The sequence below is a fragment of the Amphiprion ocellaris genome, chromosome 3 (assembly GCF_022539595.1).
Source record: "Amphiprion ocellaris isolate individual 3 ecotype Okinawa chromosome 3, ASM2253959v1, whole genome shotgun sequence".
NCBI classification, from domain to species: domain Eukaryota; kingdom Metazoa; phylum Chordata; class Actinopteri; family Pomacentridae; genus Amphiprion; species Amphiprion ocellaris.
In genome coordinates this window covers 11,252,925-11,266,598 of record NC_072768.1, presented here as the reverse complement: position 1 = coordinate 11,266,598, position 13,674 = coordinate 11,252,925, and the positions used below count along the sequence as shown (strand labels likewise).

At 39.3% G+C, this 13,674-nt stretch overlaps 1 protein-coding gene across 1 annotated transcript in view; it reads right to left on the bottom strand.

Moving 5' to 3' along the window:
- Positions 1-4,634, bottom strand: part of rasgrf1 (Ras protein specific guanine nucleotide releasing factor 1) — a 28,781-nt gene extending 24,147 nt beyond the window's left edge. The window contains exons 1-2 of the mRNA XM_023290586.3: positions 3,937-4,634; positions 146-252 (exon numbers count right to left, since the gene is read on the bottom strand). Coding sequence (XP_023146354.2) covers positions 146-252; positions 3,937-4,212 — 383 coding nt within the window. The 5' untranslated portion in view covers positions 4,213-4,634. The remainder of the gene's footprint in view (positions 1-145; positions 253-3,936) is intronic.
- Between the last annotated feature and the right edge of the window lie 9,040 nt (positions 4,635-13,674).

Here is a 13,674-nt window from a genome sequence, read left to right as displayed (position 1 = left end):
TATTCCTCATATTTTAACCCCACTTTTGAAACCATGGCAACACCCACTACAGGCTGAGCACATCAGTCAAAGATTAATTACCCTCTACCAACTAATTCAACTTCTAATTGCCATGTCTGCTCATTTCCCTCATGTGTGCCTTTACCTGGCGTGTGATATTGCAGCCACCCATTCATCGCAGTCTTTTACATCTTCTGTGCGTAACTCAAGTGCCTTTTGGTTTTCGTGGGTGAAGCTGACTGTGAAATAGTACTGAAACAAACAGAGGGGGAGAGAGGGTGAGGAGGCCCAGTTAGCAACAACAACTATCATTAACCTGACATGTTATACACAGAAAGAAGCATTCATTATTGGATAGCATCGAGATAAATCTGGGATATAGTGGCTTGACTGAAGTGTCTCCGCTGCTTCTGCCTTTGTGTTTGTTCCACTGCCTCGCCGCTGCAGACATCAAGCGGGTGATTTAAAACCGCACAGAGCCTGGGGAAGCCACATCTTCCTCGCCCACCAGTGCAGTTGATGGAGAAGAGTGAGGGAAGCCTCCCCCAGCTCAGTTCCTGGGATGTCTCTGGTTCCCAGGAGGAAATGCCATAAGACATGGAGGCTGGAGCCACGGCCAATTACATAACTGTGCGATACCTGTTTCCTAGCAACTCCAGTCAATGTGAACAGTTGTTCACAGCTGTTTTTTTGTGTTTTCTTGTGTCACTCAACCTCAGATTCTTCCTCTCACGCTGGACTAATTGTGAACGGTGAAATGAACAACTTATGTGCTTTTGTTTTAACTCATGAGTCCTCCATTCTTCTTGCTGAAGATGTTTTGTTTTGTTTTGTTTTTTTGCATGCCTGCCTTAAAATCTCAGCATTTCTAGCCCTCCTATATAAACACAGCTCCTTGATTTTAAACGAATGAGTCTTATTACTTAGAAATCTTTAAAAATTAAGTTAACAATGAGATGCACTCTCCAAAGAGAGAGAGAGAGATTGTAGCAATTTAAAGCATTTGAATTCATTAAAAAAAAAAAACTTGAAAGAGCAGAAAGTGTCAGAAAACAACAGCTGTTAATATTTACACATTTATACATTTTGCTGGTAATACTTTAGTCCCTTTTTTGAGATAAAAACTGTCTGTACTGAATGTTTACTTTTTATCACCAGAAAATGCACAAATGCACCACCTGCCTTTTAAAAAAGCTAAAATGTGCATTTACAAATCATCCTAATAAAGCGATTTTTGGTGACATTTTAACGGTAAATATTGCATATTTAAAAATACCAACAATCACAAAAAGTGAGCAAGCCACTTCTCCCTTAAATGAACTGCCATCTGTCCTGTGGACTCTTGCAGCCACGCTGAGTGAGACCAGACTCTAATCTTTGGCCTGCAGATGTTCAACAGGCGCCTATCAACCTGCAACTGATCATTATTCATGGCTGACTGCTCTTCCATCTTCACATTCATTAGGTATTCATCCTACCGTCAAAGAAAATCTATTTTTGGCAGACAGGCATGCATGTTGTTGTAGTTTTCCCTCATGATCTCTCTGAGAGCGGCTGTGAATGTCTGGTGTGAGGCGATGCTAAGCGCACTGTCTGCATTCTGCTTTATGTTTATGGCTGAGTCATGCACCTTTAAAAACCATCCCTGATCTCAGCAGAGGTGGATGCAACACCGATGAAACCTGTGATACCGACACACGTGTGTTATTTGCTCCGATATGTGCAAAAAAGGCTCATGTTATAGGAGCATTTGAGTGGTAAATAATTAATCGGACACGTTCTGATGAATTGATCCATGAGTTCTTATGCTTTGTGTAATTGCTGCTGACTGATAAACCGCTCCATTTTATTGCAGCAATATAGTAGAAGGACTTTCCAGAAGCATATAATGAGATCTATACAGCACTGTATTCCCTTGAGATTGAAGTGTTGGTAAGCATTCTACTTTCATTTTAATGAGGAGCTTTATTCTGGATGTTCATTCCAGTCCTCTTACCAACATCACTGACCCTATAGAGTCTTATTTCACTGATGCATATTGGTCAGATCTTTTGCTTTATGTTACAGTTTGTAGCCAGGCATCAAAACCGTCACTTAGCTTCTTGTGTTATTGGTTGAAGTGCTGCAGTTACACAATGTGAGCAAGCTGTGTTTTCTATAATTGGACTCTGACCCCTCCAAGGTACTGCAAGGAACAAATTTAGCTCAGATAGTGCTCACATTAATAGGAGCGATGTGACACACTGCTTCTCTCCTCGCTGTTACCCCGCCTCTTCCAACTGCATCATTCTTTAGGATGCAAATAAGGGTTGCCATAGAAACCCCAGGCTCAAATGCATTATCATTTTCACACTAACTACATTTCAGGATAAATATAATGTAGGGATTATGGCGGACTGCCAAAAAAATATTGCCACAAATCCATACCTCCAGTTATAGGTGATATCTTCTTATTTACCTCTGTTAACATGTTTGTTTACACTGAGAGTTAGCGCTTCATAGCAGCCATGTAGTCATATATTATTTGTGCACCCTTCTGCGAACCGGATTCAAAGTACAAAGAGACATTTTTTTTGTCTGCTTTATCATGAATTCAAGATGGAAGACCCGGCTTTTCTCAGCATACTCACATTTGTGCATTTAAAACAGCACAATGCAGAAGAAACAGCCCCACAGACATAAATGTATAGATTAAAAAAATCTTTCGGGGAGGGTTTTTTTTCCCTCTTTGGGTGCCTTTAAAGCAACTGTGAGAGCACAACAGTAGCCAGTGTGTTGCATTCTGCTTCGTCAGCACAAGGGCAGCTGTTCACAGGAAGAGCCTGGACTCTCTTTGGATTGCAGCCCTACCTACGGAGTCAGGCACTGAGCCGGGAGACAGCCGAGGAGAGCCGGTGGCGGTGGAGCATTCTGTTCCTCCGCTGTTAACAAGCAGTGTTAACAAGACTGTGAACCTTTCTGCTGCAAACTGCTGCATTTCTAATTGAACAAGTGGAAATCAAATGAATAGATATCTAATAGATATCTCTGATTTAAATTTGTCATTTGGAGCTTGCAGCAGAGACACAAGCGGCTATAACATCTAGCAAAACATGCAAATTCAACCTGCAGCATCACATTCATGACTGAATCACTTCATTCAGGTCATCTAGATCAGAGCTGACTGATCAGTGGCACCCTGCTGTTTCCTGAGACTCAACTGTAATTCCATAATTTCACCACAAGATGGAAACCTTGATGCCACAACTTTTTTTTTTTTTTTTTTGCATGTTTTATTGGAAGCAGCATTAGGTAGGCTATAACACTCTCCGCCCTAAAACGTGAAAAACATGATGACTGAAAGTCAAAAGCAAAATATGTGACCAACCAGACTGCTAATGCATCACTTGGATAAATCCAGAAATCAATTTACATTTCACGCACTGCTGAAACTGCCAGTAGATTTTTCTTTCTGTTTTTTTAAAGAAAGAAAGAAAAAAAAAGATCAAGCACAGGCAGGTTTGGTGCAACCTGAAAACAACAGGAAAACACTGCATCGCTTATTGCCAGGGCTGCTGTAATATCATTAGGTGTTAATATTGTTACCTCATCATTAATGCTATGCATGGATTACATAACGTGCAATACAGCAATCTGCTGGAACCTTGTGCGATTCTGCTGCACTAGATTTGAGGTCATCATGCGTTTGGATGTAAGAACATACACATAAGGAGAAAAAAATGCGCTTTGTGCGGAACTGAATGAGACTTTAGAGGCGTTTCAGGGGAATTGGTACATTTACAGCTCGACAGTGTTTCTGCAGGAAAAACAACAATAAGCAAAGAAAGACAGAGAGGGAGCGGAGCCTGTGTGTCTCTGTGTGTGTGTGTGTGTGTGCATATGTGTTTGTGTGTGTGCATGTGTGAGCATGTGCGTGTGTGTGTGTGCGCTCCCTACCTGCTTTTCCAAACACTCCTTGGCTGACAGTGAAGGTTTCGGTGAAGGCGCCCTGTCGCATATGCATCCCTCCAACAGGTATAATCCCGAGGGTCGAGAGCTGGACTCGTTCTCGAAATAAAAGAGCATATTCTGTAACAAAGCGAACCACTTTGTGTGCCATTTCGTGTTGTCTGAGCTCTTTTTGCTCAAGCACCCGCGTCTCGTACCATCCTTCTTTGCCAAAAGCCCCAGGTAGGTGACATGACCATCATTAAGTCGTATTCCCTTCTGCATTTTGATGAGGACACTTCAGCTGCGCAAAGGTGGATCTGTCGTTACATCGTCCTGAATTCAGAAAAAGAACCAAAAATAACAAATCAAATAAAGAAAAGGCAAGACTTTGTGAATGCGGACCTCCAAGCAGCAGCCCTGTCCACTCTGTCCGACGCATTCACCGTGTTGGCATTTAAGTAAAAACAGAGGAACAAAACGAGGAGCACAAGTCCAGCATCCTGAAATCTTTTGTCATACTGCGAGCGCTTTGGAGGTCCACATTATCCGAATGAGTAAAAAAAAAAAAGAGACGCGAAAGAGGACCGTGAAAACAGTCGCAGATGAGAGAGGAAAAAAGGGGGGTTCGAGGTTTGTCCTTTTCTCACATGAAATCTCCAGAAACCAGTAGGCTTGGTGCTGAGCTAGGCAGAGCTGGGTGAAGTCACATGACGCATGCTTGGGAAAGCAGATTTCAGGACCTTGGACAGGGACGGCTCAACGAGATGCCGCATAAGTTGAGTTTTCTCTCAAGACGATGTGAGGATGCGAGGAGAAGAAGGAGAAGAAGAAAAAAAGGAAACTAGCAGGCATGCAATGGAGAAATTAACAACTTTAACAGAAATCAGCCATTGAACAGGCTGCAGAATCCAGGAATTTCACTGTAATTCTCCACATCTCCAGTCTGTAGTAATATGAACAGTTAAAGTTCCACAGTGGTTCCTATTACTAGATTTACAGTTGGATAGAGATTTAATTTTAAAAAAAAATTATTTAGGCAGGTGTGTTGTTCTTTAGGACAAAACAAGCAATTAATGTATTTTTTAAATTTAAGTAGATATATAGAAAATGTAAAGTTGATCTATTACCTTGAACAAATTTATTTAGTTTAATTTATTAACTTTTGCATTTTTTCTGTCTCTTTATTAAATTATGCTACAGCCAGAAAATACAGGAAATCTATGCTGAGTATGGCTTCTACAGGCTAAAGTTCGTATTTAGAGTGACCTCCCTTTTCACATGTTGGACCCTCTTGGGTTGTCTTGAAATTTTTTAAATGACAAAAAACCGACATTTATCTGTCCAACACGTGCAACTCATGTAACAGTGAATGTGTCAGTCAAGGCTACAGGTAAGGAAGAAATGTTTTTCAAAAGCCAAAAGTCTATTTATTAGCTTTTGCAGAACCTTTCAGCTGCATCTTATGCACTTCATCCATCCAGGTAAATTGACCTGTGACTGTGCAAAGTACAGAATGCAAACAAAAACATGAAGGATCCGACCAAATCCCAAAGAATTCACGTAACTGACAACAGGGATGCAGTATTTTAGATTTTTTATGTGTTGAAGCCAGCTCCCATTGTATCCTGTCAGTGGTTATTCCTGTCAGAGTTATCACTTCATCAATAGCTCTGACAGCAATTAAAGTACTCACTATGTTCACTGTAATGGATTCCCAATACGCCTCTTCAAGCTGATTTTTCTACGATGCTTCCATGACTGAAAACAGCTGACATCTGTACTTCTCATAGTGGGAAAAGTACATGTGCTGCTGCTCACATGAACGACGGTTCGGTTCAAGTGTCCCAATAAGACATGACAGCGTGGCGGTGAGCCTAAAGCAGCTAAATGGAATTCAACCATGATTACTTCATTATGTTTTCTTGTGAAAAGCAAAACTACCACTGCATACAAAAAGTTATTTAAAACGCTCAAGTGGGCAAAAACAGCAGCATGATCCTTTAACAAGTGGACAGACTGTTACTGCTGCATTTTTAAGCTGAAGATAGTTGGCTAGGAAGTTAGTGGCAGAACGATAAACTGCTGTCACATATTGGTTCTATGGTGTCTCATTGTTGGATGTAGACTTTGTATATAATGAATTGGTCACATACACGGATTACACTTAAAGAGGTGTATCAAGGTAAACTCCATAGTCTCTGAGAGTAATAGTAGTAGAGTAGTGAAATGAAACTTTAAAACAAATCAAGCATGTCAGACACAATACATCTCTAGTGAGCAGTTTATTAAGCACACCTAAAATTTATGGTCATTTGGAAGCTGCAAGTTCTGCTGCTTTTCAGCTCTTTTGTCTAGTACAGAGAGATGTTTCTGATATTTATTTAACCCCACCAATAGAACTGAGATAGACAAAATAATAGAAATACATATCCTACTTTAAAAAGTAATTGGTTGCAAGTTAAAAATTCAAATTTAGTGACTTTGATGAACTATTTAGATTGCAAATATTGTCTAGATGAGTTATGTCGGCACAACTTATGTGTAAGTTCTACAGAGATTTCTGTGTTTATTCGCTTAAAAAATAGTTAAACTGGCTTGATAACGACACCTTGAGTTCAGGATTTCAAATATATAAAACCCTAAAAGGTTGTGTTTTTGCAACCAACTGTAAAGTCATCATTTAAGTAAAATACCATGAGTCGCAGAGGAAAGACTATATTCTCTGAATTAACATAGTCTGCTTGTTGGACATAATTTTTTAGAAAGACTGATGCAAATTGTGTTTAGAGATTTGTTTTAAAGGAACAATTTAAAAGCACGACGAAGTGTGGCCTCCAAAATGTTAAAGAAATGTTGAGTCTTATGATAAGCAAATAAATTCTGGTACTGTACCACTTTAGTATAAATATAAAAGTCAAACACATACATTAATATTCTTACCAAGCAGTGGTTGAAAGCTTATATTTCATAGTTTGCGTGTGAAATTGTGTAAAAATCTGTACAGTCTTACTTTTTTATCACCTGTTTCTGAATATAGAGTTTCTAATTCTCCCACAAAAATACAACCTCAAATTAGAAACTCATTCTCATTTGTGTCCTCATTTTGTTTCTATCTCAAGCCTCTTAAACGTTTCTAAATATACTGTTAATCTGAGCACTGGACCCCACCTCTGATGCAACACTATCAGGTCAAATAGGTCAATTAGATAAAAAGGGGTTAATTGCAAGCAAAAATAAGAAATAAAAAGACAGAATTTGCAGCATGAGCCTGTTTGAGTTGCATCATGATGTCATGTGGGATCTGGCAGACTTCTCAGTGGCTACAGAGCTGAACTATAAAACATGCTGAAGCACATAGCCAATATGCCTCTTTGAGCACCCAATTTGTTTAAAAGGCACATGCTCTAATCTGCTGTCAGTCCTCCAGCTACTTCTCAGAGAGGAGATTTATTTATTACTCCTTCTCCATTGTTATCTGCTCTCTCTCTCTGATCTATTCTGCCATAAATCCCTCCAGGCTCCCCCCCCCCTTCTTCAATTAGACACTCACTAGTTAAATATTAACCAAAAACAATATGTATGTGAGCGTTGAAACGCTGGCTGAGATGCAGAGAAATGAGCTCCAGTGTTGGTTTTGTAATAAACTGATCCGGGGTCAGGTACATATCCTGCAACTACGCAATTAAAGCTCCCCAGTTTTGAATAGATTTGCATAGACGCACATGTGAGCGGCTGATAACACTGTGTGTGTTGTTGATGTGCAACGTATGAGAGCAGCTGCGACACAACAGGGCTGCTGTGCTGAATGTGGGAATTTTTCAGTCCATCCTGCACTATAGATCTGCAGCCTACGTTTCCTTAAACAACGTGTCTCAAAGAATTGTTTAATAGATATTTCAATTAATTTGTGTGCTTAAAGAGCGGTTCTTCAGTAGATTCTACCAAACTCAAGCTCAGCACTTCTTATGAGTGTCAATAATAATTTTAGTTCACATGAAATGAGGTGACATTAAGTGTTAATCATTTCTCCAACATGATTAACTTTCTGAACTGATTACAGAGAAAACAGGGCATTTTTTTCAATTGATGGATTGATTATTTAGTCAATAGTTTGCCTATTAAATTTCCGTGAATTACATGTGTTGTTGAAACAACACGTTCAAACCCAGATGAGTAAAACTTACTAAAATATAAAAAACCTATATGTTTCTGTTTATTGTTTTGCACTAAAACATCAAGTCAAAATCCTCATATGTGAAAACCTACTTGGCAATAAAACTGCTTCTTACTCTGATCCAGATGCTGATTCTGATCTTTCTGAGATATGCTAAATTTAAAAGAATATAAAGCTACAAAAAAGTAACATCATCAAATGGTCGATATATTTAGCTTGATAAATGACTTGAATGGTTAATAAATATGTTGCCAGTTAATTTTCTGACAAACAGCTACCCACGTGCACAAAATTGTTGATACCCCTCGGTTAATGAAAGAAAAACCCACAATGGTAACAGAAATAATTTGAATCTGACAAACGTAATAATAAATAATAATTCTATGAAAATCAACCAATTAAAATCAGACATTGCTTTTGAACCATGGTTCAACAGAATTATTTTAAAAAATAAACTCATGAAACAGGCCTGGACAAAAATGATGGCACCCCTAGAAAAGATTGAAAATAATGTGACCATAGGGACATGTTCAATCAAGGTGTGTCCTCTAATTAGCATCACAGGTGTCTACAAACTTGTAATCAGTCAGTCGGTCTATTTATAGGGTTAACAAGTAGTCACTGTGCTGTATGGTGACATGGTGTGTACCACACTAAACATGGACCAGAGGAAGCGAAGGACAGAGTTGTCTCAGGAGATTAGAAAGAAAATTATAGACAAGCATGTTAAAGGTAAAGGCTATAAGACCATCTCCAAGCAGCTTGATGTTCCTGTGACTACAGTTGCACATATTATTCAGAAATTTAAGATCCATGGGACTGTAGCCAACCTCCCTGGACGTGGCCACAGGAGGAAAATTGATGACAAATGGAAGATACGGATAATATGAATTGTAACAAAAGAGGCCAGAACAACCTCTAAAGACATTAAAGGTGAACTCCAAGGTCAAGGTAGATCAGTGTCAGATTGCACCATCCATCGTTGTTTAAGCCAAAGTGGACTTCATGGGAGACGACCAAGGAGGACACCATTGTTGAAAACAAATCATAAAAAAGCCAGACTAGAATTTGCCAAACTGCATGTTGACAAACCACAAAGCTTCTGGGAGAATGTCCTTTGGACAGACGAGACAAAACTGGAACTTTTTGGCAAGGCACATCAGCTCTATGTTCACAGATGCAAAAATGAAGCATATCAAGAAAAGAACACTGTCCCTACTATGAAACATGGAGGAGGCTCTGTTATGTTCTGGGGCTGCTTTGCTGCATCTGGTACAGGGTGTCTTGAATCTGTGCAGGTACAATGAAATCTCATGACTATCAAGGTATTCTAGAGAGAAATGTGCTGCCCAGTGTCAGAAAGCTTGGTCTCAGTCGCAGGTCATGGGTCTTGCAACAGGATAATGACCCAAAACACACAGCTAAAAACAGCCAAGAATGGCTAAGAGGAAAACATTGGACTATTCTGAAGTGACCTTCTATGAGCCCTGATCTAAATCCTATTGAACATCTGTGGAAGGAGCTGAAACATGCCGTCTGGAGAAGGAACTCTTCAAACCTGAGACAACTGTAGCAGTCTGCTCATGAGGAGTGGACCAGAATACCTGCTGAGAGGTGCAGAAGTCTCATTGACAGTTACACAAATGGTTTGATTGCAGTGATTGCCTCAAAAGCTTGTGCAACAAAATAATAAGTTAAGGGTACCATCATTTTAGTCCAGGCCTGTTTCATGAGTTTATTTTTTTTAAATAATTCTGTTAAACCACGGTTCAAAAGCAATGTCTGATTTTCATTGGTTAATTTTCATTGAATTTTTATTTGTTATTACTTTTGTCAGATTCAAATTATTTCTGTGACCATTGTGGGTTTTTCTTTCATTAACCGAGGGGTACCAACAATTTTGTCCATGTGTGTGATTGATTAACAAACAAATTTTACAGCTTTTGAGATAAATCTTGAAATAGGCTCATGTGGAAACCTACACTTCAGCTGAAAACAGTGACTTTATGGACGCTTCTTATGTTATATTCATGGAAATGACAAATGAGATTATAGCTGTACATATGAACAGCATTTCTTTTTTAAATTTGTGCTTTTGTATCTGTCGCTAACATCTTTATATGCCAGGAAATTCTTTCAGTTATGTCTGATTTAAAAACTATCTAGTGTGTTAAAAAGCCAAATCATCATGTAAAGCTACACATTGTTTTCCAACATGTGGCATTCATGAAATCTGTGTGTTAAAAAATCAGCAACAGTCATGCATCACTGTCAGCCTCTGACACTGTGATCTATGCGTGTGTGCAGAAATGTGTGTGTGAGAGAGAGTTTGTGTGTGTGAGTGTGTGTGTGTGTGTGTCAAATGGTGTTTTCTGTAACAGCTCGTACTGCTGTCAGTGTTCAGCAGAGGATGCTGCTGTAGTGTCCTCGTCCTTCCCTGAGCCGCCTATGAAAAGGCTCCAGTCCTAATTACATGATCCACCAGGCTTGTAATTCGCCATACTCCTCTCAAATGACATTTACTAATTACTCCTTCCTTTTTTAGAAACAGCTTTCTGGATTTTATCCAGGCCCCCTCATGCTCATTGTCATGTAGGAACAAACAAGTTGGCTGTTGTGGCAGTCACAGCCTATTTGATTGAAAGTGAGTAAGCAAACATACAAACAGACATCTTAAATCCCTTTAAAGCATGATGTTGTGTTAAACAATCTGGATTAGCTGTAGAGAGGAATTTGGTAATAAAAATAAAGAAAACAGAAATGTAGGGGTAAATCTGCAATGCAGTAATGTTGAGACAAAAAGCAGAGTCCTCCTCAAAGAGGGCAACCAAGTATTTCTTCTGTCTGCAAAAATGTTTCCGCTGCTGAAGCCTCATTCACATTGTATGTAAATAACTGCCATGTGTGTTATTGTGAGTAGAAAATTAATAGATCCAAATGAAAGACAAAGCATGAGAAAGAAGGTTGTTCTCTTGGCCAGATGAATCTCAGGCTCTGTGATAGATGTGAGACCTTTCTGGGATGCTTCACTACTTTTTGCCCAGAGCATGCTGGGAGAATCTCCAGCCAGTGGTGCGCACAGACTCTCGAAGCGGCAGGAGTGAAAATGAATAAGGGACAACTCTGCCATGCATAATGTTGGGTGCATCACTTTTGTATTGTGTCTCTCTTTTAAAGGGTGAGTTGTAAAGACTTTGGTTAACAAACCATAAGTGTTTGAAGATAATTTATGTCATTAATTGGAGCAATATTTATGTTGTGTTTGCTGTCTCCTTTCTCCTTCTCATTAAAAAGGCTTCAGTTTTATTATTATTATTAATAATAATAATAATAATAATAATAATAATAATAATAATAATAATAATAATAATAATAATAATAATAATAATAATAATAATAATAATAATAATAATAATAATAATAGATTTTTAATAAATTATTCATGAAACATTTTTACAATCATCTCTCAAGCTGGCTGCTGTTGAGGGATTGTTAACAAATTCTATTTGATCCAGATGTGCTGCAGCATTTTTCCTGCAGAAGGTCAGAGGTGAAACACTCTACTGGAGTGATTTTACTGATTTACTGAAGTAACGTCGTGGAAAAGGTCAAATATCAGAAACAGAGATGCAGTGTTTCACAATTTGGTTATCCAAAATGTATTTTTGTTAATGGCTTTTAATTATTCTCTGTAAATTATCAGTAAATGACTTGATACATTCTAAAAAAGCACCAGTATACTTTTAAAAGTACTCCAGGGGACCTATTCCCACCATCTAATGAAATGCATGATTGCAAGCTAAAAAATTAAATGTATTGATTTAAATAAACCTTTAAAGTTGCAAACATTATTTTGATGAGTTGTGTTGACTTTAAAATATTGGCAATTACATCAATTTAACTTTGTTTAATTGTGTTATTTAAACCCAAATTTCTGTGTTAATTGATTTCAATCAAATTTCAAGTTGTAGTCTGTTAATGAAACTGACTTTTATAAACAGAAATCCTTCAAAAACTTTTTGAAAATATGTTCATGCCCTCAATTATTGAATAATTTGACATTTGGAAATACCATTTTTTGTAGAGGAAAGACTAATTCCACTAACTGAACATAGTTCGTTGGTTGAACATAATCTCAATAGAAGTTGTCATAACTCAAAAATATCGATTGCAAACTTTTCATTTTTTTGTTAAACTTAAACATTTTCTTTAGAGTGTGGGTTAGGGTTCACGTTTACTCTCAGGTTGCACCAAAGCGGCGCTTGAACTAATCAAAGGACACCTCTGGGAGCACTCAACGGCCTCTTAAGTGGCCAACCAAATGAATAGCTGAATTCAAAAACCCTGCCCGTGTTCCCTGCTGTCAGATTAATATACCGCAGCATTGTGCTTGTTTTCTGTTTGTTTCTGTGGCTTGCAGGCCGAGCTGGGTCACTGTACAGTACAACATGGTTTTGGGACTTTAACTGCAATGGAGGCTGACACATCTCGCTGACGGTCTTGGATGTGGCAGGCAGGCATTGCTCCCACGGCTGCTCCCTCTCAACTCAGGCTGACTCTCCCGTGTCAGGGCCGGTTAGCCAGCCTGCCACTCACAGCTCATGAGTGGGGGAGTGGGAGAGACCAGACCCACGAGACGGCGGCTCCATTATGTTGTGGCAGTGCAGTGATACCACCGGCCACAACACACCATGTCTAACCTTCAGTTGGTGCCTGCTTAGTGTTTAGCAAGTTGCATTTTCAAGAAAAATGCTTTTGGTTTTCAGCTTGTTTTCAGAAATGACTGAGGCCATATGCTATTCGCTGTCACTCGCATCGTTTACAACCATTCTGTAACAGCACAGAGATGCTCCAGGATCCCTCGGGGCCACTGAGTCTTGGTCACATGCAGGAAGTCTGGGCTTGCGCACAGACAGATTTCATGTGTGCCTGGGTGATTCTTCACCAACCAGAAACATTTCTTTCTGATGCACACACTCAATTGTGGATATTAAGGTTGCGACCACACAGAGACACCACACTGTTTAATTAGCAACCGACATGCACACACCTACATCCCATCTCAAACACAATGAGCCCCAGTCGTTTCTGTCACAACTGAAAACATGCAGCTTTTTACTCCACATGCGTGCTTCTATTTTTGCAGGCACAGATGAAACAGTGTGTACTGTTCGAGTACTCTATTTTAGGAGCAGGACATGAATTATAGAGCAAAGTGGCCAACAATGTGTATTGCAATCCTTTTCTACCGACCTGAGTGCACCGAGAGAGAGACGCGTGGAGAGAGTGTCTGTGATGAGTGACCATGAGCTGCTCTTGGAGTGTTGGTGGGCTGTGTGATGGCAGAATCCCAGCTCTTGGCAGCAGCCCAGGCCATTGTGATTTGTGCTCGCTGCTGCCTACAGGGTCGCCACCTGGCTGCCGCTTCCTCCAATCTCCCTGGGTTACACAGTGCATTCACAGCAGGTCTGTAATTGAATTTCACACATGTCACAGTCAGATTAACTGTATTTTCTGCAAAGCGTGTGGACAGCAACTTGATTTTTATTTATTTATTTTATTTATCTTGG